The following is a 24,571-nucleotide window of genomic DNA, read 5'->3' as shown; positions in this document are numbered from 1 at the left end:
ACGGGCTCCCATGAGCACACACACGCGCTCCTCCAGCCGAGTGAGCTTCTGCAGCTTTGCGCGGCCTCCCCTGGCCCTGGCACGGGCCTGGCGATTATACGCAACTTTAGCCTGCAAGAGAAAGGACGGGCTGTAAGTGCGCAGTGTAGCCCTGATGTAGTGTGCACTGCCTCCCATGGTGGAATAGCTTGGCCAGAGTGTAGCCCTGATGTAGTGTGCACTGCCTCCCATGGTGGAATAGCTTGACCAGAGTGTAGCCCTGATGTAGTGTGCACTGCCTCCCATGGTGGAATAGCTTGGCCAGAGTGTAGCCCTGATGTAGTGTGTACTGCCTCCCATGGTGGAATAGCTGGGCCAGAGTGTAGAGTGCAGAATGGCCAATTGATGCTCATGACTGTCCCAATGCTGCTGGCTGAGGGCTGGCCATTAGGACTTTCAGCTCCCTTTGCCCATCATGTCAGGTGTACATGCAAGAATGAGGAGGAGACTGGAAAGGGTACTCACCCTGACAATCCTGGTCAGGTCGTTGTATATTTTACGACATTGTTTGTGGGTCCTGGGGGCATCGCCGGTGAACGTCACCCTCTGGGCGATCTGCTTCCAGGCTCTGGCGTAGTCGTGGTGGTTCGGATTCCTCCCACTCTCTGGGAACAAGATCCTGCGCCTCTGCTCCAGAGCTGTGACCATTATGTCCAGATCACCCTCTGAGAAGCGCAGGGCACGCTCACGGGCCTTCTCTGGCGTTGCCATGACTCCCTGGGGCTGAGCAGCAGTGTTGAGGCCTCTTTGCAAGGCTGCAGTGTGCAGGGCGTGGCAGCAGACCAATTCGTCCCTTCCCCCTTTAAGAGCTGGTCGGCGCCACGGGGTCTGCTGTCAGTCAAAAAATGACCGCACCCGCGCTGCGCCCCGCCTGGGCGCTATCCCTCTGGACCGCCGGCTTAGCGCCTAAAGATAGTAGTGGAACGCCTCTTTTAGCGCTCCAACAACCTCTTAGGGCGAAGCCACTGAATTTCCGGCAACGGGGCGCTACTTTGGGGCGGGCGCTAAGGTTAGCGCCCCAAAACTGGCTATACTGAAATTCTAGGCCTTGATCTTTAGCTGAAAAGAACAGTATGTAAAATTAAACCCATGTAAGGGGGAAAATAATGAATATCTCACCATACACCTATATCTTAATCCTGTATAGGGGAGGGGAATAATTAAATATCTCACTAAATAAACCTGCATTTTAACCCTGTAGACTTTGCTATGCTAAGAAATCAAAATAGGGAATTCAAAAGGAACTTTTTTATCCAGAGAGTGGTGAGAATGTGTTAATTGCTACCACAGTGAGTGGTTAAAGCGAATAGTATAGATACATTTAAGGGGCGGTTAGATAAGCATATGAGGGAGAAGGGAATCGAGGATTATGCTGATAGGGTTAGATGAGGAACGACAGGAGGAGGCTCGAGTGGAGCATAAAGGCTGGTATGGACTGGTTGGGCCGAATGGCCTGTTTCTGTGCCGTATTTCCCGTGTAATCCTATGTAATATTTAAAGGAGGCCCTTCCGCCTGGCATTGCTGGCTTTGTTGCCTGCTACTGGGCTCTCCTGCACCTTTCCTGCCCGCCTGTTGATATCGAGGCCATGGTTTCAAGACCACTGCATGGGGTGGTGGCAGGGGGTGAGAATCTGGGGGGAGGTTTGTCTTGATGGGCAATGGGAAGGGTGGGTGAAGCAGCAGAGACAGCTGAATGGATGGTCTCTATCTTAGACAAAGGGGTTTGCGAGGTCCTCACACATCTTGTTGGAGGTGAGGGTGAAGGAGGCATGTCACTGCAATTTTTAGCATCGCAACTGAAATTCCCCCCAAAATATTCATTCTCAGTAGTTGAGAAACTACCTTTAATGTGAAATGGGATGTGATGGCAGTGTATTTAAAAAAAAATTAAAAACAAAAAATAGCAGCTATATTATCATCGGTAAAGAGAAAGGACACATTAATGTGTCTGATGTAAAACCCTTCCTGAAAACTGAAAGATACCACCCTTCGTAGGGTAGAATAAAATGAAAAGGAAGAAAAGAGACTACAGATAATCACCGAGTGGAAGTTAATGGATCGAGTAACTTACAAGAAACTGTTAAATTATATAAAACTCATCTCAGTGAGGTAATGAAAGGACATTGGAAGAACAAAAGGACAAGCAAAGCTAAGATGGCGAAAACCACAGGAGTGGCCCACAGAAAGAAAAAGACAGGAAAATTGAGGGAAGAAAAAAGTTGCATGAGGTCTGAAACGGAAAGAGGAAGTCCTGGAAACAGACAGTAGATCTGCCAGTCCTGCAAAGAGATGCAAGAGAGAAATGGAAATCATGTTGAAAAGAGGAACAGAACCTAAGTAAACCTGCCCTTTTTCAGTTGCTGACTGACCTGCATATTTCTAGCATTTTCTGCCTCTTTCAGATGTTCAGCTTTTACAGGTTTTTCTTTATATTTATACCATTTGATTTGCTGCCATAGCCACTTCACTTCCAGGAATGGCAACCTGGAAGAGGTTCTTTTCCGCTCTTTGCTGTGATTTTCATTTGTCTCTTTCATCCTGCTTTTTCCCTTCTCGAGGGTCGCAGACTACAGTATGTTTCCCGGATTTCCTGTTTTCATTTCAGACTTCATGCATTTTTTTAAACTTGTTTTTTTAATTTCCCCCTTTTTCTTGCCATTTTCCTTGCATGAGTCATAGAGTTATAAAGGCACAGAAGGAGGCCATTTGGCCCATCGAGTCCGTGCCAGCTCTCTGTAGAGCAATTTATAAAGCGTTGCTTAGGCTACAACTGGATTATTGCATCTAGTTCTGGTCACCACAATTTAGGAAGGATGTGAAGGCCCTTGAGAGGGTGCAGAGGAGATTTACCAGAATGGTTCCGGGGATGGGGGATCTTAGCTACAAGGACAGGTTGGAGAAGCTGGATTTGTTTTCATTAGAGAAAAGGGGGTTGAGGAGAGACTTGGTAGAGGTGTACAAGATTATGATGGGTTTGGATAGGCTAGACGGGGAAAGGCTGTTCCCACTAGTTGATGGTACAAGGACTAGGGGCCACAGATTTAAGATTTTGGGCAAGAGATACAGGGGGGACGTGAGGAAAAGCTTTTTTACGTAGCGAGTGGTGATGACCTGGAATTCACTGTCGACGGAAGTGTTGGAAGCGGAGACACTCAGGCCTAGAAATTGAGTTGGCGCCGCGCCAGGGCTTTAGCGCCGGAAATTTAGCGCTGGCGCTAAGTCCCCCTGCGCGCGCCAAAAATTCAGTAGCGCCGCACCCAGACGGTTAAGGAGGAGCTGCCTGCACCCGACCGTTGGCCGTTGATCTGTGGAGAGGGAGGTGCGGGCAGGCGGCCGCCGGGAAAGCGGCCGGCCGCCGCGCGACCTTAATGCGCCGGCGCTAAGACCCGTAGCGAACTTTTGAAAAATCGTTGGTTGCGGCTGCCACGGGCGAGGCGGCCGCAACTCAATTTCGGCGTTCGGGCGCGTTGCCACGGCAACCGGGACGCTGCGCACACCGATGACGTCATCGGTGCCGGCGCAGCGCAACCGGCTAACGCCGATGGCCGCGCCCAAGTGAATTTCTCAATCGGCTGTACTTGCGGCGCTAGGCCCTCTAGCGCCTCAAAATGGGCGCTAACCCCACTCAATTTCTAGGCCTCAATGTTTTCAAGGGGAGACTGGATAGGCACTTGAGCAAAATAAACTTGCAGAGCTACGGGGCTAGAGCAGGGGAATGGGACTGACTGGATGAGCCTTTCCAGTGCTCTCACCATCCGAGATGATTGCATGCTCTTTTGTTACGTCTTTTCAGTGTCTCCCTGAGATCTTTTATATACTGTAACTTAACAGGTTCCTGCTTCTCTATTCAGCAGCTTGAAGGTCATTCAACCTAATAACTTCTTCTCGGTAATTAGAGCAACTGTTATCTCTTTTCCTCTCCACCCTTTCTTTTTTTTGGAGATTTTGACCTTACAAAGTTGCTTATGTTTCAGTTATAGTTCTGAAGAAGGGTCGACACCTGAATTGTTAACTTGTCGTTTCTCTTTAACGATGCTGCTTTTTCCAGCATTTTAATTTTAATTTCCAACATTTTCATGTTTTTTTCTATTTGTATTGTGTGTTGTAATGATTTTAGAGTGCAAGTCTGCATCAGCAATTTCCCACACAATACACTTCCAACTGGGGAAAAATACTGAATAGAAGCTAGGTGGGAGGAAAGATGGGAGCATGAGTCACCTTAGGCGCCTCTCATGCACTCCCTCCCAGCTGGTTCCAGAGTAGAGTGTATGTGGTAAAGGCGGAATTTAAAGAAATAGAGAAAATAATAAACATCTTACTGTAAATCTGTGTCATGGCATGCCTTGTTGTGTTTGGGTGTCCTCTCCTGTTTCCATCAGTTATAATAAAGTTCAGTTTTATTCAATCAAGGTTTGTTTACTAATAAGCATTCTATATGATGACTTATTTCAACCAGTTTGACTATATGGTTTTGTATCAGTGCATGAGGATGATTCAGTATCAGTTCTTGGTTTTGTCGAAGATAAAATAGTGAAGACAAGACTACATTTAAATCTAGAACATACCTGCTCCTGGATTTTTTAAAACAATGGTTTGTCAAAGGAATCTTTTGTTATCTGCCCCTTTGCATTTCTGCAACAGCTTCTGCTTGTTTGTAGTTTTATGCATTGATCTACTTACTTCTCCCATATCACCCAGCCATCTCGTGTCACCTTAACCATCCCCTCCTTAGGTATCACCCTGCCCATCACTCTCCGTGTCACCCTGACCATCCCCTCTTCTGTGATTATTGACCTATCTACACAAGGCCTCCAGGCAGACATTTTAAAATAGCCAAATGTAGCTTTGAAATTGATGAGTGAACTTATGGAAAAAGTTTACTGGATCATTATATCTTTCAGCATGGAGTATATTCACAGTAACATTTAACAGGAACAGAGTTACATTTTATTATCCCCCCCACCCCTGCATTTTGGAAGTTATTTTATTACTTTTCCTTAGGTCTGTTTCCCACCTACACATGTACACTTCTCCTCCCCGGCAACTGCCTATGCTGTTATAATGCATCTGCTGTCTATACTGATTAGGTTCACTGGACCTCACATTTTTTCTTGAAGGGTGAACCTTCCTTTGCCTCTGCTCTGTGTTCCGATGTGACCTCATAGAATCATAGAATGATACAGCACAGAAGGAGGCCATTCGGCCCATTGTGCCTGTGCCGGCTCTTTGGTAGAGCTATCCAATTAATCCCAGTCCCCTGCTCTTTCCCCATAGCCCTGTAATTTTTTCCCCTTCAAGTATTTATCCAATTCTCTTTTGAATGTTACTATTGAATCTGCTTCCACCGCCCTTTCAGGCAGTGCATTCCAGATCATAACAACTCGCTGTGTAAAAAAATATTTCCTCATGTCACCTCTGGTTCTTTTGCCAATCATCTTAAATCTGTGTCCTCTGGTTCTCGACCCTTCTGCCAACGGGAACAATTTCTCCTTATTTACTCTATCAGAACTATTCATGATTTTAAACACCTCTATCAAAACTCCTCTTAGCCTTCTCTGCTCTAAGGAGAACAACACCAGCTTCTCCAGTCTCGCCACATAACTGAAGTCCCTCATCCCTGGTATCATTCTAGTAAATCTCTTCTGCACCCTCTCCAAGGCCTTGACATCCTTCCTAAAGTGTGGTGCCCAGAATTGAACACAATACTTCAGCTGAGGCCTAACCAGTGTTTTATACAGGTTTAGCCTAACTTCCTTGCTTTTGTACTCTATGCATCTATTAATAAGGCCAAAGATCCCATATGCATTTTTAACAGCCTGCTCAACTTGTCCTGCCACCTTCAAAAATTTGTGTACGTACACCCCCAGGTCTCTCTGTTCTTGCACCCCCTTTAAAATTATACCATTTAGTTTATATTGCCTCTCCTCAGTCTTCCTACCAAAATTAATCACTTCACACTTCTCTGTGTTAAATTTCATCTGCCATGTGTCTGCCCATTTTACCAGTCTGTCTATGTCCTCTTGAAGTCTGTTACTATCCTTCTCATTGTTTACTACATTTCTGAGTTTCGTGTCATCTGCAAACTTTGAAATTATGTCCAGATCATTAATATATATGAAAAAGAGCAGTGGTCCTAATACCGACCCCTGGGGAACACCACTGCACACTTCTCTCCAGTCTGAAAAACAACCGTTTACCACTACTCTCCGCTTTCTGTCCCTTAGCCAATTTTGTATCCATGCTGTCACTGTCCCTTTAATCCCATGGGCTATAATTTTGCTAACAAATCTATTATGTGTTACTTTTCAAATGCCTTTTAAAAGTCCATACACATATCAACCGCACTATCTTCATCAACCCTCGCCATTACTTCATCAAAGAACTCAATCAAGTTAGTCAAACACGGTTTGCCTTTAACAAATCCGTGCTGGCTGTCATTTATTAGCCCATACCTGTGACCAAAAATCACTTCAAATGGTTAACTGGCATCCAGAGCATCGTTACTCATGAAGAAGTCAAAGCTCAATGTAGAGAAGGAAGGGAGGGGAGAAATTGGCCGAAAAAGGATGCAGGGGGTGGGGGGGGGAGAAATTACTACAAAGGGAATCAATGGTGGGGGGATTTCTTGTATCTATCATTCCATAAAGCAAACAGTAACTGCTACCACCATTGAAACACCACATAATCTGATTGCAGTTAACTTTCACTGGTAATGAGAACTATCACTGTACAAATGCTACACAGTTAAAATTGTCACAAAAAGCATTTGAGAAAGTGTTTAATAGGAACATTTGTGCAAGAAGGAATAGAGGCTAAAGGTTAATTTTGTCTTTCCTTATTAAGCGTTATTTGTTGCTATTTGAATAAAGGTGGATTTAGTGTCTAAATAGCCATCTGTTTTGTTTTGGTTTGCAGTCTCACTTCAGGACATCAACATGAGGAAAGCATTTAAGAGTTCAACAACACAAGATCAGCAGGTGGTTTCGCGGAATACTATTCCAAATCCAGTGTTGGAAATGTTCCAGCAATGTGACAAGCCACCACCCCTCAACATCCTGACACCATACAGGTAAGAGTTTACTTGGCGTTTGGCCACACACTTCAATCCAGATAATACATTGGAGGAGAAAATTAGTTTCCTCAACAGTAATCTTATAAGGGAATCCAATTCTTTCCTCAAAAAATTTTGGTGAATTTTTATGCATTCGTCAAGTTGTCAGCATGTAGTGTTGCCAGGTCAGATACAGCTTAGACTGGATATAAAACAAAGCTCTCTCTACCACACAATGGCCCCGGTATTCACGGGAAGACAAGGTGCAACTTTTAGCGGCTGGGAAATCTGGAAATATGGTGAACGTGGCGGTCTCATTGAATTCAACGGCAGGACTTCATCTGAATTTATTTTTCTCCGTTTTCCGCCTGGCAGCTGGCCAGATTGAGAGGCTGGCCAGCTGTATTTTGGGAAAGCCTGTGGGTGGGATAGGGGGTTCAGCATCGGATTGTGGGGTCGGCATCAGATCACAGGGGGATTGGATCTTTGGTGGGGAGGGGGGTTGGCACAGGATTTTTTGGGGGGCGGTTGGCGTTGGCATCGGATCGCGGTTGGGGTTGGCATAGGATCGCAGGGAGTCAGATTGTGGGGGCATCTGGGGATCGGATCACGTGGGGGGGGGGTTGACATTGGATCGTAGGGGTGGTGGGGAGGTCTGGGGGTTGGATTGCAGAGGGATCGGATCGCGGGGGAGTGGGGGATCGTATTGCCAGGGGAATCAGCTTGCAGGGCGGTCAGATCGTGGGGGAACCAGATCGGATTGCCCAGGGGTGGGGGGAGGCATCAGATTGTGGGGGGCCGTCGGCATCGGATCGCCGGGGGGACGGGATCAGGGTCGGCATCATGGAGAGGAGGGTTGTATCGCGGTGGGGGAGTTATCGCCAGGGAGGGGGGAGGTCGGATCGTGGTGGGGGGAGTCGAATAATTTTCCATGCAGTTCTTTATATATCCAAACATCTTTGGATGGAATTGCCGCTCGACGGCAGGAGAGTGGATAATTAAGTGCTAAGTAAAGGATAATTTATTCATTGATTTAAATGGAAGAAATCCTCTGCTTAGAAATAAAGTAAAGGAATTAAATAAGGTGCTAAATTAACTTTCTACATTGCTAAACAACCTGCAGTAGAACAATAGAGTGGAAAAAGTCAAATTTGTTAGATTTGGGGAATATGATTCGCTCTTGATCAAACACTGTATTTGTTACAGTGAGGCTACAATGTACACCAACAGTTTAATTCAGCCAAAGAGAAAGAGGCTCACAAGTCAGTATACTACAACACAAATTGGGAACTGTAAGAGTAGGCCCACGGAACTGGTAAAGTATAATTTAAAAAATGGCCCAGGTAGGGTTTTCCAAAGCTGATAACATTTCACAAAATCTACTCTGTTCCGAGAATCAGAGGCAGTTCTGTAATGGAATAAAAATGTCCTGGAGGAGTTGGAAAGAGCAATGAAGTTGTCAGTTCTACCAGAGTACTGGTGGGAAGATTAACAACCTGGCAGGAAATGTATAGTTACTTGTGCTGACATTTGATCTGAAGGGTAATTGTGATCATGTGAAAGGTTTGCAGGGTAATAGTTTGTTTTCTGCAGCACATCCCTGTGATCTATTTTATATTCTGAACAGGTTCATGTTCTGTGAAGGGCTGGGGGAAGTACTATCAGGAGGAATGCATTGCTGGGTGTGTTTCCTTCTGCTTTGTGAAAGGATTCTCCACTTTGTTTTTGCATTTTATGTTGGTTGCAGGGATGACAGAAAAGATGGGCTGAAATTTTACACAGATTCCTCCTATTTCTTCAATTTATGGAAAGAAAAGATGCTGCAGGCAACAGAGGATAAAAGGAAGGAAAAACGAAGACAAAAGGTATTACGGATTTTGTTCTGCATAATTAATGTCTTATTAGAAGGAGATATGGTGGGCAACCGTTTACAATGAACAAAACCTCGAATCCCAAACTAAATCTGGGAAGTTCAACAGTAAATGTGCTGCTTACAACAGACATGAATGCTGTTTTCATCGGACAGTTAGTGGCCATTCTAACCAGTTGATTTTGTTTGGGATCCAAGGTTGAGGAATTTGGGATCAACTGTTGACTCTTCCAAAGCTTCTAATTACCATGCAGGGGTGGGGTCGGAGGGGGGTGAGCTGTAATGGACGAGACACCTGAGTGGATGCTGTATTGCACAGGGAGGATCTGGTGATCCTGGATGCTGATACGGCTCCTACCCAGCTGATCAGGCATGCTGCAGCCTAGCCACAGCAATTAGAATCGTCAGAAAAGAGTTAATTTCAAGATCTTAAATGTCAGGATCAGTTGAAGTATATTAGTTATAGTTGTATGGTTGTGTGCAGCTATACTACACCAAGATCTCTTTTTGCCAGCAAACTACAGCAGGTCCCAATGCTTATTAACTGTGTCCTGAGGGATAAACCAGACAGCTGCTTATAACAGACAAAACACCAATGCACAAACCAGTTCATTAAAATCAGTTTACACTGGATTCAAAAAGATGAAGCCTGTGATTTCCATATTCTGCAATTAGAATATACACATTAGTAAATCTGTACCAGGTGATCTCATTCATCCACTGTTTCAAACTAAATTATTGACTTATTACAGCAATCCATTCCAATAGCACAACCCTGTGAAACTATTGCACTTCATTGTAATATTTTCGTTACCCCTCTTATTCTTTCCCCCTGGGGGTAGCACCTTGCCCCTGTTTGCTACCTTCTCACATAGGCACAGCTAAGACTGGGAATTGTACCACAATGGTGGTGGTTCAATCAGCTGTACCACTGCACTGCGTGAGAAATACATCTGTATCTTAAAAACACTGCGCATCATAAAGAAAAACATATTTTCTATTCAGTTCTGTTTTAGTCATGCAAATTGTTTTTGCAAAATCAGACACGGCTTCATCCAGGTTTGGTTGTATATAAGGGGTGAACAGGATATTTTTATTGGTGTTTCTTATTACTTCATGAGGCAGTGCCACTGCTATATTCAAAATAAATATCAGAGAACCACGATAGCTCAGGTAAAGTCTCTATCGCTCAGCCAGGATGGCCTCATATTTCATCTCTGATTTGTGCCGAGTTAGCTGATCTCAGCCGGGGTGCGAGTTGGGTGTAATTGGCTTTGGCGCCACTGGATTGGGGAAGAACCAAAAAAATCAGTAAGGGTTCCAGCTCTTGAGCTTGCTATACAAGACCCTTGCTTGAAGACAGAATTGGACTCAGATGTGACATCTTCTACAGTTAGATAACCTGCCGACAATGACTCCTTCATGGCTAGCATATGAATAATCACCACTTGTGCGAGGCCAGGGAGGGTGCCTACCATGTGTGGAACCATACCCCCATTGGAACAATAGCTCCCATTGGAACCATACCCCCATTGGAACGATAGCTCCCATTGGAACCATACCCCCATTGGAACCATACCTCCCATTGGAACCATACCCCCATTGGAACGATAGCTCCCATTGGAACCATACCTCCATTGGAACGATAGCTCCCATTGGAACCATACCCCCATTGGAACGATAACTCCCATTGGAACCATACCTCCCATTGGAACCATACCCCCCATTGGAAACATACCTCCCATTGGAACCATACCCCCCATTGGAACCATACCTCCCATTGGAACCATACCCCCATTGGAACCATACCTCCCATTGGAAACATACCTCCCATTGGAACCATACCTCCATTGGAACCATACCCCCCATTGGAGCCATACCTCCCATTGGAAACATACCTCCCATTGGAACCATACATCCCACTGGAACCATACCCCCATTTGAACCGTACTCCCCATTGGAATCTTATCCCCATTGGAACCATTTTTTTTTCATTGCTGGGATGTGGACATCGTTGACAAGGCCAGCATTTATTGCCCTTGAGAAGGTGGTGTTGAGCTGCCTTCTTGAACTGCTGCAGCCCTTGTGGTGAAGATACTCCCACAGTGCTGTTAGGGAGTGATTTCCAGGTTTTTGACCCAGCAACGATGAAGGAACAGCGATATATTCCCAAGTCAGGATGGTGTGGAACTTGCAGGGGAACTTGGAGGTGATGGTGTTCCCTTGCGCCTGCTACCCTTGTTCTTCTAGGTGGTAGAGGTCGCGGGTTTGGAAGGTGCTGCTGAAGAAGCCTTGGCGAGTTGCTGCCGTGCATCTTGTAGATGGTACACACTGCAGCCACGGTGCGGCGGTGGTGGAGGGAGTGAATGTTTAAGCTGGTGGATTGGGTGCCAATCAAGTGGGCTGCTTTGTCCTGGATGGTGTCAAGCTTCTTGAGTGTTGTTGGAGCTGCACTCATCCAGGCAAGTGGAAAATATTCCATCACACTCCTGCCTTGTGCCTTGTAGATGGTGGAAAGGCTTTGGGGAGTCTGGAGGTGAGACTCTCGCCCCAGAATACCCAGCCTCTGACCCGCTCTTGTAGCCACAGTATTTATGTGGCTGGTCCAGTTAAGTTTCTGGTCAATGTTGACCGCCCAGGATGTTGATGGTGGGGGATTCGGCGATGGTAATGCCGTTGAATGCCATGGGGCGGTGGTTAGACTCTCGCTTGTTGGAAATAGTCATTGCCTGGCAGTTGTGTGGTGCGAATATTACTTGCCACATATCAGCCCAAGCCTGAATATCGTCCAGGCCTAGCTGCAAGCGGGCATGAACTGCTTCATTATCTGAGGAGTTGTGAATGGTGTTGAACACTGCAGTCATCAGCGTACATCCCCACTTATGACTTTATGGCCTAGAAATTCGGTGGGCTGCGCCACCAGTTAGTGCCTAAAGAGGGCACTCAGTGGCTTTAGCGCCACTGGCCACGCCTCCCGCGATATTTAGCTGGGACGCTAATGGCGGCGTTAGCCTGTTGCGCTGCACCGCCACCGATGACGTCATCGGTGTGCGCAGCGCCCCGCTACCACCCCGATCACGATATTTGGCAGCGACCACCTCTGTAGCGCCGCTCGCTAATCGCACCCGGTTCACGGGGCCTACGTGTGGCGGCAGTGGCACAAATTAAGGTGGAGGTGCGGGGCGGCCATTTTTTTCGGCGGCCGCCTGCCAGCACCTCCGTCCCCGGCCTGCTGTTCTCCCCCCGCAGCATTGCCGGCTGTTTTCCGAGAGCCCGGCACTTCTCCTCGGTGCCGGGCTCTTTTGCCGGCACTCGCGATCGCTCATCGCGCTGGTGCAGGCCCCTCCCCCTTAAGAATGGAAGGAAGGCCTGCAGTACCGCAGCGCACCGTGCCGCAGCGTGTGGCGCTGTGGCACGTTGCGCTGCGATATTCAGTTTCAGCGCCCTAAGAGGGACGCGGAGCGCCTCGAGCCTCGCCCCGTGTCCCTCTTGGGGTGCTCAAGTTGAATTTCCGGTGATCGCTGCTGCTCCGATCGCAGCGCAAAATCTGGCGCCCAGGCGAGCTTGGCGCCCTGTTTGCGGCTCCACCCAATTTCTCCCCCTATGACTTTAGGGAAGGTCATTGATGAAGCAGCTGAAGATGGTTGGGCCCAGGACACTGTCCTGGGGCTGAGATGATTGACCTCCAACAAACACAACCATCTTCCTTTGTGCTAAGTTTGACTCCAGCCAGTGGAGAGTTTTCCCCCGATTCCTATTGACATCAATTTTACTAGGGCTCCTTGATGCCACACTCAGTCAAATGCTGCCTTGATATCAAGGGCAGTCACTCTCACCTCACCTCTGGAATTCAGCTCTTTTGTTCATGTTTGGACCAAGGCTGTAATGAGGTCTGGAGCCGAGTGGTCCTGCTGGAACCCAAACTGAGCATCGGTGAGCAGGTTATTGGTGAGTAAGTGCCGCTTGATAGCACTATCGATGACACTTCCATCACTTTGCTGATGATTGAGAGTAGACTGATGGGGCGGTAATTGGCCAGATTGGATTTGTCCTGCTTTTTGTGGACAGGAAATACCTGGGCAGCTTTCCACATTTTTGTGTAGGTGCCAGTGTTGTAGCTGTACTGGAACAGCTTGGCTAGAGGCAGGGCTAGTTCTGGAGCACAAGTCTTCAGCACGATAGCCGGGATTTGTCGGGGCCCATAGCCTTTGCTGTATCCAGTGCGCTCAGCCATTTCTTGATATCACGTGGAGTGAATCGAATTGGCTGAAGACTGGCTTCTCTGAAGGTGGGGACCTCAGGATCAGGTCGATATGGATCACCCACTTGGCATGGATGGTTGCAAATATTTCAGCCTTGTCTTTTGTACTCGCATGCTGGGCTCTGTCATCATTGAGGATGGGGATATTCCTGGAGCCTCCTCCTCCTGTTCGTTGTTTAATTGTCCACCACCATTCACAACTGGATGTGTCAGGACTGCAGAGCTTTGAGCTGATCCGTTGGGATCGCTTAGCTCTGTGTACAGCAGGCTGCTTCCACTGTTTAGCATGCATGTAGTCTTGTGTTGCAGCTTCCCCAAGATGGCATCTCACTTTTAGGTACATCTGGTGCTGCTCCTCGCATGCTCTTCTGCACTCCTCATTGAACCAGGGTTGGTCCCCTGGCTTGATGGTAGTCAAATGTAAGAAATCACACAACACCAGGTTATAGTCCAACAGCTTTATTTGAAATCACAAGCTTTCGGAGTGCTGCTCCTTCGTCAGGTGAAGTGGAGAGATGCATAAAAACACAGCTTATATAGTCAGAGAATAATGTCAGATGTTTACAGGTAATCTTTCTAACTGCCATTTATCACACCTCGGCAGAAAGATAATCACAGCAATCAAAGGTGTAAATGGTGTCCAAACAGGTCAGTCAGGAAAACATTACATCAAAGAACAATGAGGTGGGGTCACAAGGGGTCAAATGTTGCAGATGCTCGGGTCTGTATGAAAAACAAAAAAAGACAAAAAACATTTTTTTTGCTGGAAATCACAGCAGGTCCGGCCGGTACTGGTAGAGTGAGGGATATGCCGGGCCATTAGGTTACAGGTTGTGATGGAATACAATTCTGCTGCTGCTGATGGCCCACAGTGCCTCATGGATGCCCAGTTTTGAGGTGCTAGGTCGGTTCTGAATCTATCCCATTTAGTACGATGGTAATGCCACACAACACAATGGATGGTGTCCTCAGTGTGAAGACAAGGAATATGGGATGGTCGCTGCTACCAATGCTGTCATGGACAGATGCATCTGCGACAGGTAGGTTGGTGAGGATGAGATCAAGTAGGTTTTCCCTCGTGTTGATTCTCTCACCACCTTCCGCAGGCCCAGTCTGGCAGCTATCCTTCAGGACTCGGCCAGTTCAGTCAGTAGTGGTGCTGCCGAGCCACTTTGGTGATGAACATTGAAGTCCTCCATCCAGAGTATAGTCGGTGCCCTTGCTACCCTCAGTGCTTCTTCGAAGTGGTGTTCAACATGGTGGAGTACTGATTCATCCGCTGAGGGAGGGCGGTAGGTGGTAATCAGCAGGAGCTTTCCTTGCCCATGCTTGACCTGAAGCCATGAGACTTCATGGGGTCCGGACCAATGTTGACGACTCCAAGGGACACACCATAACGACTGTATACCACTGTACCGCCAGCTCTGGTGTATACCCCATTGGAATCATACCCCCATTTGTAGGTGTCAGCTGTGGCTCGGTTAATAGCACCCTCGCCTTTCCCTTGCCTCTGAGTCAGAAGGTTGTGGGTTCAAGTCCCACTCCAGAGACTTGAGCACAAAAATCTAGGCTGACACTCCAGTGCAGTGCTGAGGGAGTGCTGTACTGTTGGAAGTGCCGTCTTTCAGATGAGATGTTAAACCGAGGCCCCATCTGCCCTCTCAGGTGGACGTAAAAGATCCCACGGCATTATTTCGAAGAAGAGCAGGGGAGTTAGCCCAGTGTCCAAGCCAATCTCTCAATAAACATCACTAAAACAGATTATCTGGTCATTATCACATTACTGTTTGTGGGAGCTTGCTGTGCGCAAATTGGCTGCCGTGTTTCCTACATTACAACAGTGACTACACTTCAAAAAGTACTTCATTGACTGTAAAGCGCTTTGGAACGTCCGGTGGTCATGAAAGGTGCTATATAAATGCGTCCGTCCCTCCCTCTGTTCATCCACCATCCCCGTCAGTACTGTAATTGCTCACTGGATATATTTACTGTATGATGTGAAGCTGAATCCTAACCTGGGTGGTCACTTGAATCCTAACCTGGGTGGGAAAAGGGTGGATCAGGTTGACCGCCAGTTTTATACCCCGCTTGACATTAGTCTCCATTGAAATCAGTTGGCTTGCCTTAGAGAGGCTTGCTGGCTTCCCAACAACCTCACCTGGCAGGGCAGCTGCAGCAGGTTACAATTCCATCAGTGTCCCATGTATGTCACGGGACCCTGATTTGCATTTATTAATGAGGCTACCGCAAGAGTCCGGCCTCATCCGCCACCAAAAACAACGGCATTAAAATCGCAGATCAGTGGAAAAGGAGCAGGAAATGGATCCGCTTCATTTTAACTGCTCACCTGCTCCTTTCCCAACGATCGGGGAAGAGTTAAAATCATCCCTTCAGTGTCTAGCTTAAGAATAACCACTTGGACAAGATACTGGAAGCTGTCATTGCCACTTATGGGAAGAAGGGAGTAAACCTGTAAAACAAATTGTAATGGACAAATGTAATCAATGAGGCAATGATGCAATTGCATCTTTGAGAAGATTATTAAACAGACCTCTATTTATGAAGCTGCCTTGCAAGACCTTTTGTAAGTAGCAGTGTCCCTTTAAAATGAAAATCTGTACATGTTCACGAGTTTATGTGTGGAGAAAGGGGTCTCCTGAGGCCTTGAAGTGAACTTCTTTTAATAGGTTTCACAGTTCGGGTATTGCCTTTGCCAGCCACTGGTTACTTTTCATTACAACTGACAGATGCAGTCAGAAGTTGTGCAATGAGCTGTAACAGGAGTATATCCAATTAACAGGGCAAATGGGAAAAGATTGGGAAATTTGAGATATGCTTTAAATAGAAAAAAAAACAGAGGGACATCAGTGTGAATCAGAATTCTACGTCGCAGTGTGATTTAAAAATGATGATGGTGACCTCCCATTTCTAATATCTATTTATTGAGAAATAACACTTACAGAGGACAGTGTTATTTCTCAGTAAAGAGACAACAGGAATGGGAGGCCATCATCATTCACTCTTAATATAACTTCTGCTGTGCACTTCAAGTCTGTTGTCTGTGTTGAGCTGTCAGTCAGTTTTCTTCTTTTTGGTTAAGTCTCTCTCTTCTTCCAAATGCTTAGGCCGCGATTTTGCGTTCGGTGTCGGGATGGGTGTGGGTCAGCTGGTTTCCGGGTTCCGGTCCCGCTCCCAGCTGCCTCTGCTCCAGAGACGTGATTTTCCCTTGATTGACTTTGTTGAGCCCGCCTTGCAGGCTTACCGGCCAATTAACAGGAAGTGGATCTGATGATGTCATTTGATGACGCATCATCTGCCGGTTTCCTTAAAGGGACCATGCACAATTTTATTTTGACAGTTGATTTCTCAGTGTTTGACAGCATTGAGGTGCTGAAAACACTGACAATCACTGCACAAAGGTGAACTCTTGCACCCAGGCTCTCCAATGACTCCCTCCATATGCTGGAATAGATGACAGCTGCAGGTGAGATGACAGAAGCGATCTGTCACTGGTGAGAGAGGTTCTCCCAATGAGGTGGATTAAAAAACTTGTAAGCTAAAGAAATTTGTATATGTTTTAAAAATGCAGTAGCCAACATTTTCTTTGGTCTGAAACTCACCAAGTGCAACATTGGATCCTTCACACCACTTCTGCAGCTGTCATCTTTTCACAAACATTACACCAGACTCACAACACGCCACACTTACCTGGCGTGGTGTCCGGACATCGTGAAACCCGACCCAGAAGCGGGAAAATTGAAACACAGGCTGAAAACTACTGACATGTACCTGTTAATAGGCAGGTAATTGCCTTTAATCTGTTTCCCGCCGCTAGGTGTCGGGTCCATTCGCAAATCGGGGACCCGACATTTGGGAAGGCTGTTTGGTGCTGGGTTGACGGCGGGTTCGGGACCCGCCGTCAACCAATAGGACTGACCCGCCTCTCTGAGCACCGGCAAAATCGCGGCCTATATTTCTATTTTTTGACATTCACTAATTTTAGTGTAAAAATGTTTAATTCTACCAAAATATTCTGCGATAGCCTCCATCACAATTACTCACCTGTGGCACTATGTACCGCTACCAATAACATTGTAACATTTTTTTTTTTTAAAATCACAAAACAATCACAAAATTACTAATAAACTTGGCTCCAACAACATTTGGACCCCAATCTCCACCCCCGCCCCCCACAAACTGCATGACATATCCGGGTAGCCTCTGAACATCCTAAACTCCTTGTAAACTTCCCGCTATATTTCGCAATCGCCACCTGGCTCTCACTTTTGGAAGTCTCACACTGAATCCGAAATCCAACTCATGCAGTCCTGTGATGAGCATCCCATAACAAGATCCCCAGGAGCCACCACGTGGCGAGTGTCCCAGTGCCTCTCTTTCTGTAGCCCACTCGGTTTCAATCTTTACAGGGAGGGTTCTCCTGCAGTTGATCCCAATTCTTTCAGCTCTCTTGAGGATGGTCCCAGCTGCCCTGTGGCTAGTCACCAATGTTCTATTGGCTGGTCCTGTTCAGGACCCTTTATCAGAACAGATTTTTGTGAAAAGAATGTTACAGAACCCTTTTAATGTTAGGTGAAAAAAGTTTTTTCTTAAATCTGTTAATGTTGAGGACTGGAATCCTATGACTAGGGTTTGAATCCCCTCATTTCTAAATTGGTTCTTTTCTAAACAGAATCTTTAAGTGCGCATAAACTTCAGAAAATTCTTTAAAAAATGTCAAATTTAAGAAAATAAAATTCTCTTGGGAGACGGACGCAGGGCAACGATTGGCCGATGTGCATACAAATGTTATACAACCCTTCTGTGCGTTTTCTCATGGACTGCACCCTCCTGATGTATCTGTTTTTTGCCGTGACCCACTCTCTCCCAGTGTTTCTGCTTCTTCTGTGGCCTGCTCCATCTCAGGAGGTGGCACCATGGCTGATTTTACTGCCCTGCCTAGCTCTGGGATGGTGAGGCCAATTGTGCGGACACTATATTGGCAACCAGGCTAAGACCAGCTTATTCAGCACACACCAGGGATTGAACCCGAGACCTTCTTAGTAAGGTTTGCCTTTCAGAAATAACGTGCTTTCATGAAAGTTTTATTCCACATGTCTGGTTCCAGGTTGTGGCTGATTCACTCTGATCTGAAATTGGCTTGCTTATCCAGGCAGCAAAAGTAAATAGATTTGTTAGCACAAGAGACTGTACGGAGTAGCAGGGCTGCAAGTACTGAATCACACATTCAATTACTGGAGGGTCTGCTTGGATTGATGCGGGAAGCTCAGTGTGGAGAAAACTGTGAGCTTAGCAGATGTAGAGAGTTGTATGTGTTGCATTTGCAAGCGACTGACGTGTGTTCATAGCTGATAATTTGACAGTATTAATCAGGAACTGTGAGACTGGTGATTTTACCTTACTCAGTGGAAAGTTATTTATCACAAATGAATGGTACCCTAGACAATCTCATTTGTGTATGGGGAACAACTGTATAACCAGAAATGTTAGTGCAATGTGCATTGAAAGCGGAAACAGAAACCAATGATGTAGATTGAAAAAAAAACTGCCCTCAAACTTTATTTTCATGGGAACACTACCAGATTTATTTCTTAGTATTTGCATTAAAGTACTGTCAACCTAGCTCCCGCAAAGTCGTCGTCGTTGGGCCTTTGCCTCTTATGAGATCTTACAGTTGCAGCAGAACCTGCGGAACAGCTGGAGTACAGCACGCAAGCTATTAGAGTGGGTCTGCAACATAAATGCAACATATAATGCACCATCAAACCCACTTTCACTCCTGAATAAATTACCACTTTTTTAAAAATTCCAAACAGAATAAACAATGTGCTTGTGACAACTCAAAGCTCCCAGGGACCTAAAAGCAGCGGCTGAATTCCCAGTAAATTTAGTTGCATCTTATGCATCCTCACTTGGCTGAGTTTTCACCCTCATAAAACTTTCTTTAGGTTAGAAGGGTTGGTGCTGTCTCTTTCCTTCCCTCTGTCTCCTCCTCTTGTTCATTCTAATCCAGCTCGTAGAGGTGAAATGCTCACCTGGCAACCGGTGCTCAGGCTGAGTTGTGTAACAATTTCTGAACTTTAAATTATTTTCCCTTAGGAACAGAAACTGGTGGAAGATGCCACTCGTGAGGTGAAGAAAGTTCGTAAAGCTCGGACCCGACGACCAGAGTGGGATGTGATGGGACGCGATAAAGAATTTAGAGCTGATCACAGGTTTTCTCCATCACCGTACCACGCAGCATCTTCTGAAGGATCAGTGTCGCCAGACACCAGGTACAACTCTTACAGCTTAAGCGATGCAGAACGGGAACTTTCTGTTGTCGCTGTTACAGATATTACAGTATCTCACCTGAAAACCATGGAGATGTTTGCTCCATATTCACTACCCCTCCTAGTTTGGTGTCATTAGCAAATTTGGTCACTTGTCATTGGGTTTCTGAATCCAGGTCATCTCTGTAAATTAGAAACAGTAGTGGTCCCAACATTGAGCTATGGGGCACCCACTCAGCCCCCCGGCCCCCCTCCCCGATATAACTCTAATGAGTACTTGATGTTTCCCACTCTTCAGCCAGGCTCTTATCCATTCCCAAGATTTATCCTGAATTCCTACAGCTTTTGAGTTTAACTAATAGTCTTTTGTGTGGAACCTTATCGAAAACATTTTTGAAGTCGAGGTACACCATGTCATGGAACTTACCACAGTCCCCTTGAGTTGTCATTTCCTTGAAGAAGTTGAGTAGTTTCGTCTGGCCGATGATATCACAAACAAGCTGATAAAATTAGGAGGAAATGAAATGATGAATTCACCATGACCTGCAAGAACATATGGGAAATAGGTGAATGGCCCTTTAGTTGGAAAAAGTGAGTGCTTGCACCAATGCCACAGAGTGAGATACGCACAAACTACAGCTTCATAGCACTCATAGCTTCAAGAGGTTATTAAACAAAATTAGGGCTCATGAGATTGGGGGTAATATATTAGCATGGATTGAAGATTGGTTAACAGACAGAAAACAGAGTAGCAATACACGGGTCATTTTCGGGTTGGCAGGCTGTAATTAGTGGGGTACCGCAAGGATCAGTGCTTGGGCCTCAGCTATTCACAATCTACATCAATGATTTGGATGAGGGGACCAAATGTAATATATCCAAGTTTGCTGATGATACAAAGCTGGGTGAGAATGTAAGTTGCGAGGAGGATGCAAGGAGGCTTCAAGGGGATATAGACAGGCTAAGTGAGTGGGCAAGAACATGGCAAATGGAATATAATGTGGAGAAATGTGAAGTTATCCACTTTGGCAGGAAAAATTGAAAAGCAGAATATTTTTTAAATGGTGAGAGAATGCGAAATGTTGGTGTTCAGAGGGACCTGGGTGTCCTTGTACATGAATCACAAAGTTAACATGCAGGTACAGCAAGCAATTAGGAAAGTAAATGGTATGTTGGCCTTTATTACAAGAGGATTTGAGCATAAGAGTAAAGACGTCTTACTGCAATTATATAGGGCCCTGGTGAGACCACACCTGGAGTATTGTGTACAGTTTTGGTCTTCTTACCTAAGGAAGGAAATACTTGCCATAGAGGGAGTGCAACGAAGGTTCACCAGACTGGTTCCTGGGATGGGGGGATTGTCCTATGAGGAGGAGGAGAGATTGAATAGACTGGGCAAATATTCCCTAGAGTTTAGAAGAATGAGAGGTGATCTCATTGAAACATACAAAATTCTTACAGGGCTTGACAGGGTAGATGCAGGGAGGATGTTTCCCCTGGCTGGGGAGTCTAGAACCAGGGGTCACAGTCTCAGAATAAGGGGTCGGCCATTTAGGACTGAGATGAGGAGAAATTTCTTCACTCGGAGGGTGGTGAATCTTTGGAATTCTCTACCCCAGAGGGCTGTGGAGGCTCAGTCGTTGAGTATATTCAAGATAGAGATCGATAGATTTTTGAATATTAAGGGAATCAAGGGGTATGGGGAAAGTGCAGGAAAGTGGAGATGAGGTAGAAGATCAGCCATGATCTTATTGAATGGCGGAGCAGGCTCGAATGGCCAAATGGCCTACTCCTGCTCTTATTTCTTATGTTCTTACACCACATGGCAGCACCATGCTGATAGCAGTCAATGGAAATAGAACTCTGTGCAAGGTAGAGAAACACATTTCCAGCGAGAAAACACTTTTATCTGACAAGGATACATTTCTTCCTTGACTTGTTCAAGATGATTAGCAGGGTAGTCCTAAAAGACTTTTGAGGAGGGATGGAAGTCAGAAACCGTAAATTTAATAACTTGAAATCTGCAGATGATGTAGTGCCCATAGATGAAAATAAGAGCAAACTGAAGGAACCAGTGGACAGACTGGCTGCTGTAAGCAATTGTTATGGATTGGAAGAGAAACCTAAGAAAAGAAAATCAAGGGTATTTAGCAATGAATCAATAAATACAAACATATCAATACATTTAGGGAATTTCAAACAAGTCAGCAGATTTTGCTTTTAGAGATACTGGGTCACACACCATAACAAGCATTCAGAAGAGATGAGCAATGGTGACTGAGATTTGGAAGGATAAAGGCATTACTTGAAGAACTAACAAAACTTCTGGAAACTATTATAGGGTGCCACTCCAATACTGACAGTGCGATCAATCTCGTAAAAGCCCTAAGATCGAATCATTGTGACTTTGACAAGGGCAAAGCTCACTGTGCTCCAATCCTGCCATTTCAGCATTCGGATTGGAAAAATAGCCTTTGTATGACCAGTAGTTTTCCAGAGTCATCAAGTTTAGACATTGAATAATTCAGGCACACAAATGTTGCAATCCTTTGGGATATGATGACATGGAATGATCCACGAAGTTCCGTAGAAAGAGGAGTAATGAATGGACGCTTGAAAAGATAACAACTGTGAGAGCAATGCCCCAATATTTTATACGTATAGCCATGGAGAGGGGAGACTACCAAGACGATTATGCTGGGAGAAACAAAAAACTAAATACCAAGAGGAAGACCAAGCTGACTAGACAATATAAGGAACAGGACAGTATGGCAATCAAACTAGCAGCAGCAATAGCACAAGACAGGCAACACTGGCGCAGAATCATCTACATGGCTATCTAACCTTAAACATGAGGATGATTTCAGTGATATCCTGTAATAATGGCATTTAAAAATAAATCCTTATCAATTGGCATCAAGTGCAAAGTATTAAGTTCACTGATGATGTGAGGCTTGTGGTGGTGTGAGCTATCCAAACATGCCAACCATACCAACCAGAAGGTTGCAAGAAGTCCCAGATATGTCAATCAAACTTATTTGTCTCATGGACAGATTTTGCTGTGGTACTAGATGGGAGTAGTGAAGATCATTTAAATTGCTCAGCTTGAGTTTGGCTGATTTTGCAAGTGGTCATGGAGAAAGTTAATGCCCTAGATCCTAGGTTCCTGATCTCCTAGCTAGTGAGAAGATTAGGATGTGTGGTGGTAAGAAGCCTGGAAAGAAATGAAAAAAAAATGTGTTATTCTCCAACAATTCTCAAGATAAATTGCATTTGCTTGTATTTTTCTCCACAGGTCTTATGTATCCGACGTCGGAGAGCTTTCATATCCTGCTAGTCCCAATCATCTGGTTCAGCAGTCTGCAGTCTCCATTTCCTATGTAGTACCTGATAACAAAGAGCTTTTATCAGCTGTAACCCAGGCACAGGATCGTGCATACAGACTACCTGCCACAAACATTAGGCAAATCTCACTTACCAGAGCGCAGCAGCCCCACCTGACGCAACCTGCTGAGGCTACTCTCAATGGGCCAAGACCCCAACTTCTTAAAGACTACAGGTAAACGAGACTGTGCTGATTGGATTGTAGGGATTGAAACAAGAGAAAAGTGAATAGCTGAAAGCTAGGGGGAAAGGAAAGTTTACTTTACACTTTTGACTTTGCTGTTTGCTTGATATTGCTTCTCTTTCGATGAGAATTTATCACTTTGAGCCAGGCTGGTAGCTTTATAATATGCAAGTCAGGAAGAGATGTTGAGCAGATGATGCTAAGATTAAATTCCATTTCCCCAACTACAAGGCACTGCATCCAGCCCAGTTAAACATGGGCACACTTCAGGGAAAATATTTTTGGATCAGTTGGAGAGATGCTTTTTATTTGTAAATTTGATAATTCCTGCTGGAGCCTTTTACATTGTGCCAAAACTTAAAACATCAGGTCCTAGAAATTTGGACGTGCAGTACTTGTTTCTTGGGGTGCTAAATGGCCTCCTCAGCCTACAAGATGGCAGGCAGGAAGTGCATGCTCATTATGAGCCAGAAGTGTGCCAGCCACCATATTGGTAAAGGCCAAAAAAATTGATGTACAGTACCCATGCCTGAAACAGTACTTCTCTTGACCCCACATTCAAAGAACGTTGGCCGCTGCTAGCCACCGTGGCACACCCCAGCAGACACCGATACCCGCCGATGGACACTTACTTCCCCCCTCCCGATTGCCATCGCACCCCCCCCCCAATGGACACTGATTCCCCCCCCAATGGACACGGATTCCCTCCCCCAATGGACACTGATTCCCTCCCCCAATGGACACTGATTCCCTCCCCCAATGGACACCGATTTCAAACCCCCCTCCCTGATCGCCACCGAATTCTCCGCCTGATCACCACGGATTCCCACCCCCCCGCCCCGCAATCGCAGCTACTTTCCCTTGGCCACCTGAGCCAATTGCCCCCCTTTTCCAGTCGCTCTCCTTCCTCACTTACCTGAGGACCGCTGCAATGCCAGCAGCGGCCCGATCTTCCATCGCGCTTTGCCATTGAGCTTGAGCTGACTGATACTCTCTGCAGCTCGCCAGCTCCATGAAAATGAGGCCCAAGGCCCAATATCATGGTGCCTTCGCCCTCATCATTCAGGCATAAGGATTGATATCTGCGATCCCCGGAGCGTGCCCGAATTTCTAGGCCTAGATTTCTTAGGCTCAAATATGTCCCATCCTTTTTACATAGATTAATCCCAACAGCTGCTTTCTTATTACACCCCTCAATCCCTTCTCTTGAACCCAATTATGCCTTTAGTTTCAATGGCCTTCCTTGGGTAATCTATTCCATTTTTCAGGCAAGACCTGATAAAGCAGTTATTTAGACTGTAACATTTTATTCTCAAGAATAGCTTCTCTTAGAAATCTGAAGCATTTTATCTTAGCAGTAATCAAACGATATTCAGGTACCATAGCCTGAAGAAAATGAAAAGGGTCACAAAACCCAAATGAATGCAGGATCAAATTTAATGGTGAGGGAGAGCAGTTCTAGTGCACAATTTCATATTTTCCCTTACTCTT

The 24,571-nt window shown here is 45.8% G+C and overlaps 1 protein-coding gene and 1 long non-coding RNA gene across 2 annotated transcripts in view; one reads left to right on the top strand and one right to left on the bottom strand.

Moving 5' to 3' along the window:
• The window catches only part of LOC147125235 (actin-binding protein WASF3-like), a 116,242-nt gene that overhangs the window by 86,587 nt on the left and 5,084 nt on the right, over window positions 1–24,571 (top strand). Inside the window, exons 4-7 of the mRNA XM_085999678.1 lie at window positions 6,956–7,109; window positions 8,839–8,956; window positions 19,340–19,515; window positions 22,808–23,071. Of these exons, the coding sequence (XP_085855804.1) occupies window positions 6,956–7,109; window positions 8,839–8,956; window positions 19,340–19,515; window positions 22,808–23,071 (712 nt within the window). The remainder of the gene's footprint in view (window positions 1–6,955; window positions 7,110–8,838; window positions 8,957–19,339; window positions 19,516–22,807; window positions 23,072–24,571) is intronic.
• LOC147125234 (uncharacterized) overlaps window positions 13,667–24,571 on the bottom strand; it is a 33,628-nt gene continuing 22,723 nt past the window's right edge. Inside the window, exons 2-4 of the long non-coding RNA XR_015079822.1 lie at window positions 19,940–20,055; window positions 15,570–15,692; window positions 13,667–13,945 (exon numbers count right to left, since the gene is read on the bottom strand). This is a non-coding gene — a long non-coding RNA (uncharacterized LOC147125234). The remainder of the gene's footprint in view (window positions 13,946–15,569; window positions 15,693–19,939; window positions 20,056–24,571) is intronic.

This window comes from Somniosus microcephalus, chromosome 1 (genome assembly GCF_052327205.1).
Source record: "Somniosus microcephalus isolate GS21.2 chromosome 1, FLI_Smic_1.0, whole genome shotgun sequence".
Classification (NCBI taxonomy): domain Eukaryota; kingdom Metazoa; phylum Chordata; class Chondrichthyes; order Squaliformes; family Somniosidae; genus Somniosus; species Somniosus microcephalus.
This window is presented reverse-complemented; position numbering and strand designations above follow the sequence as displayed.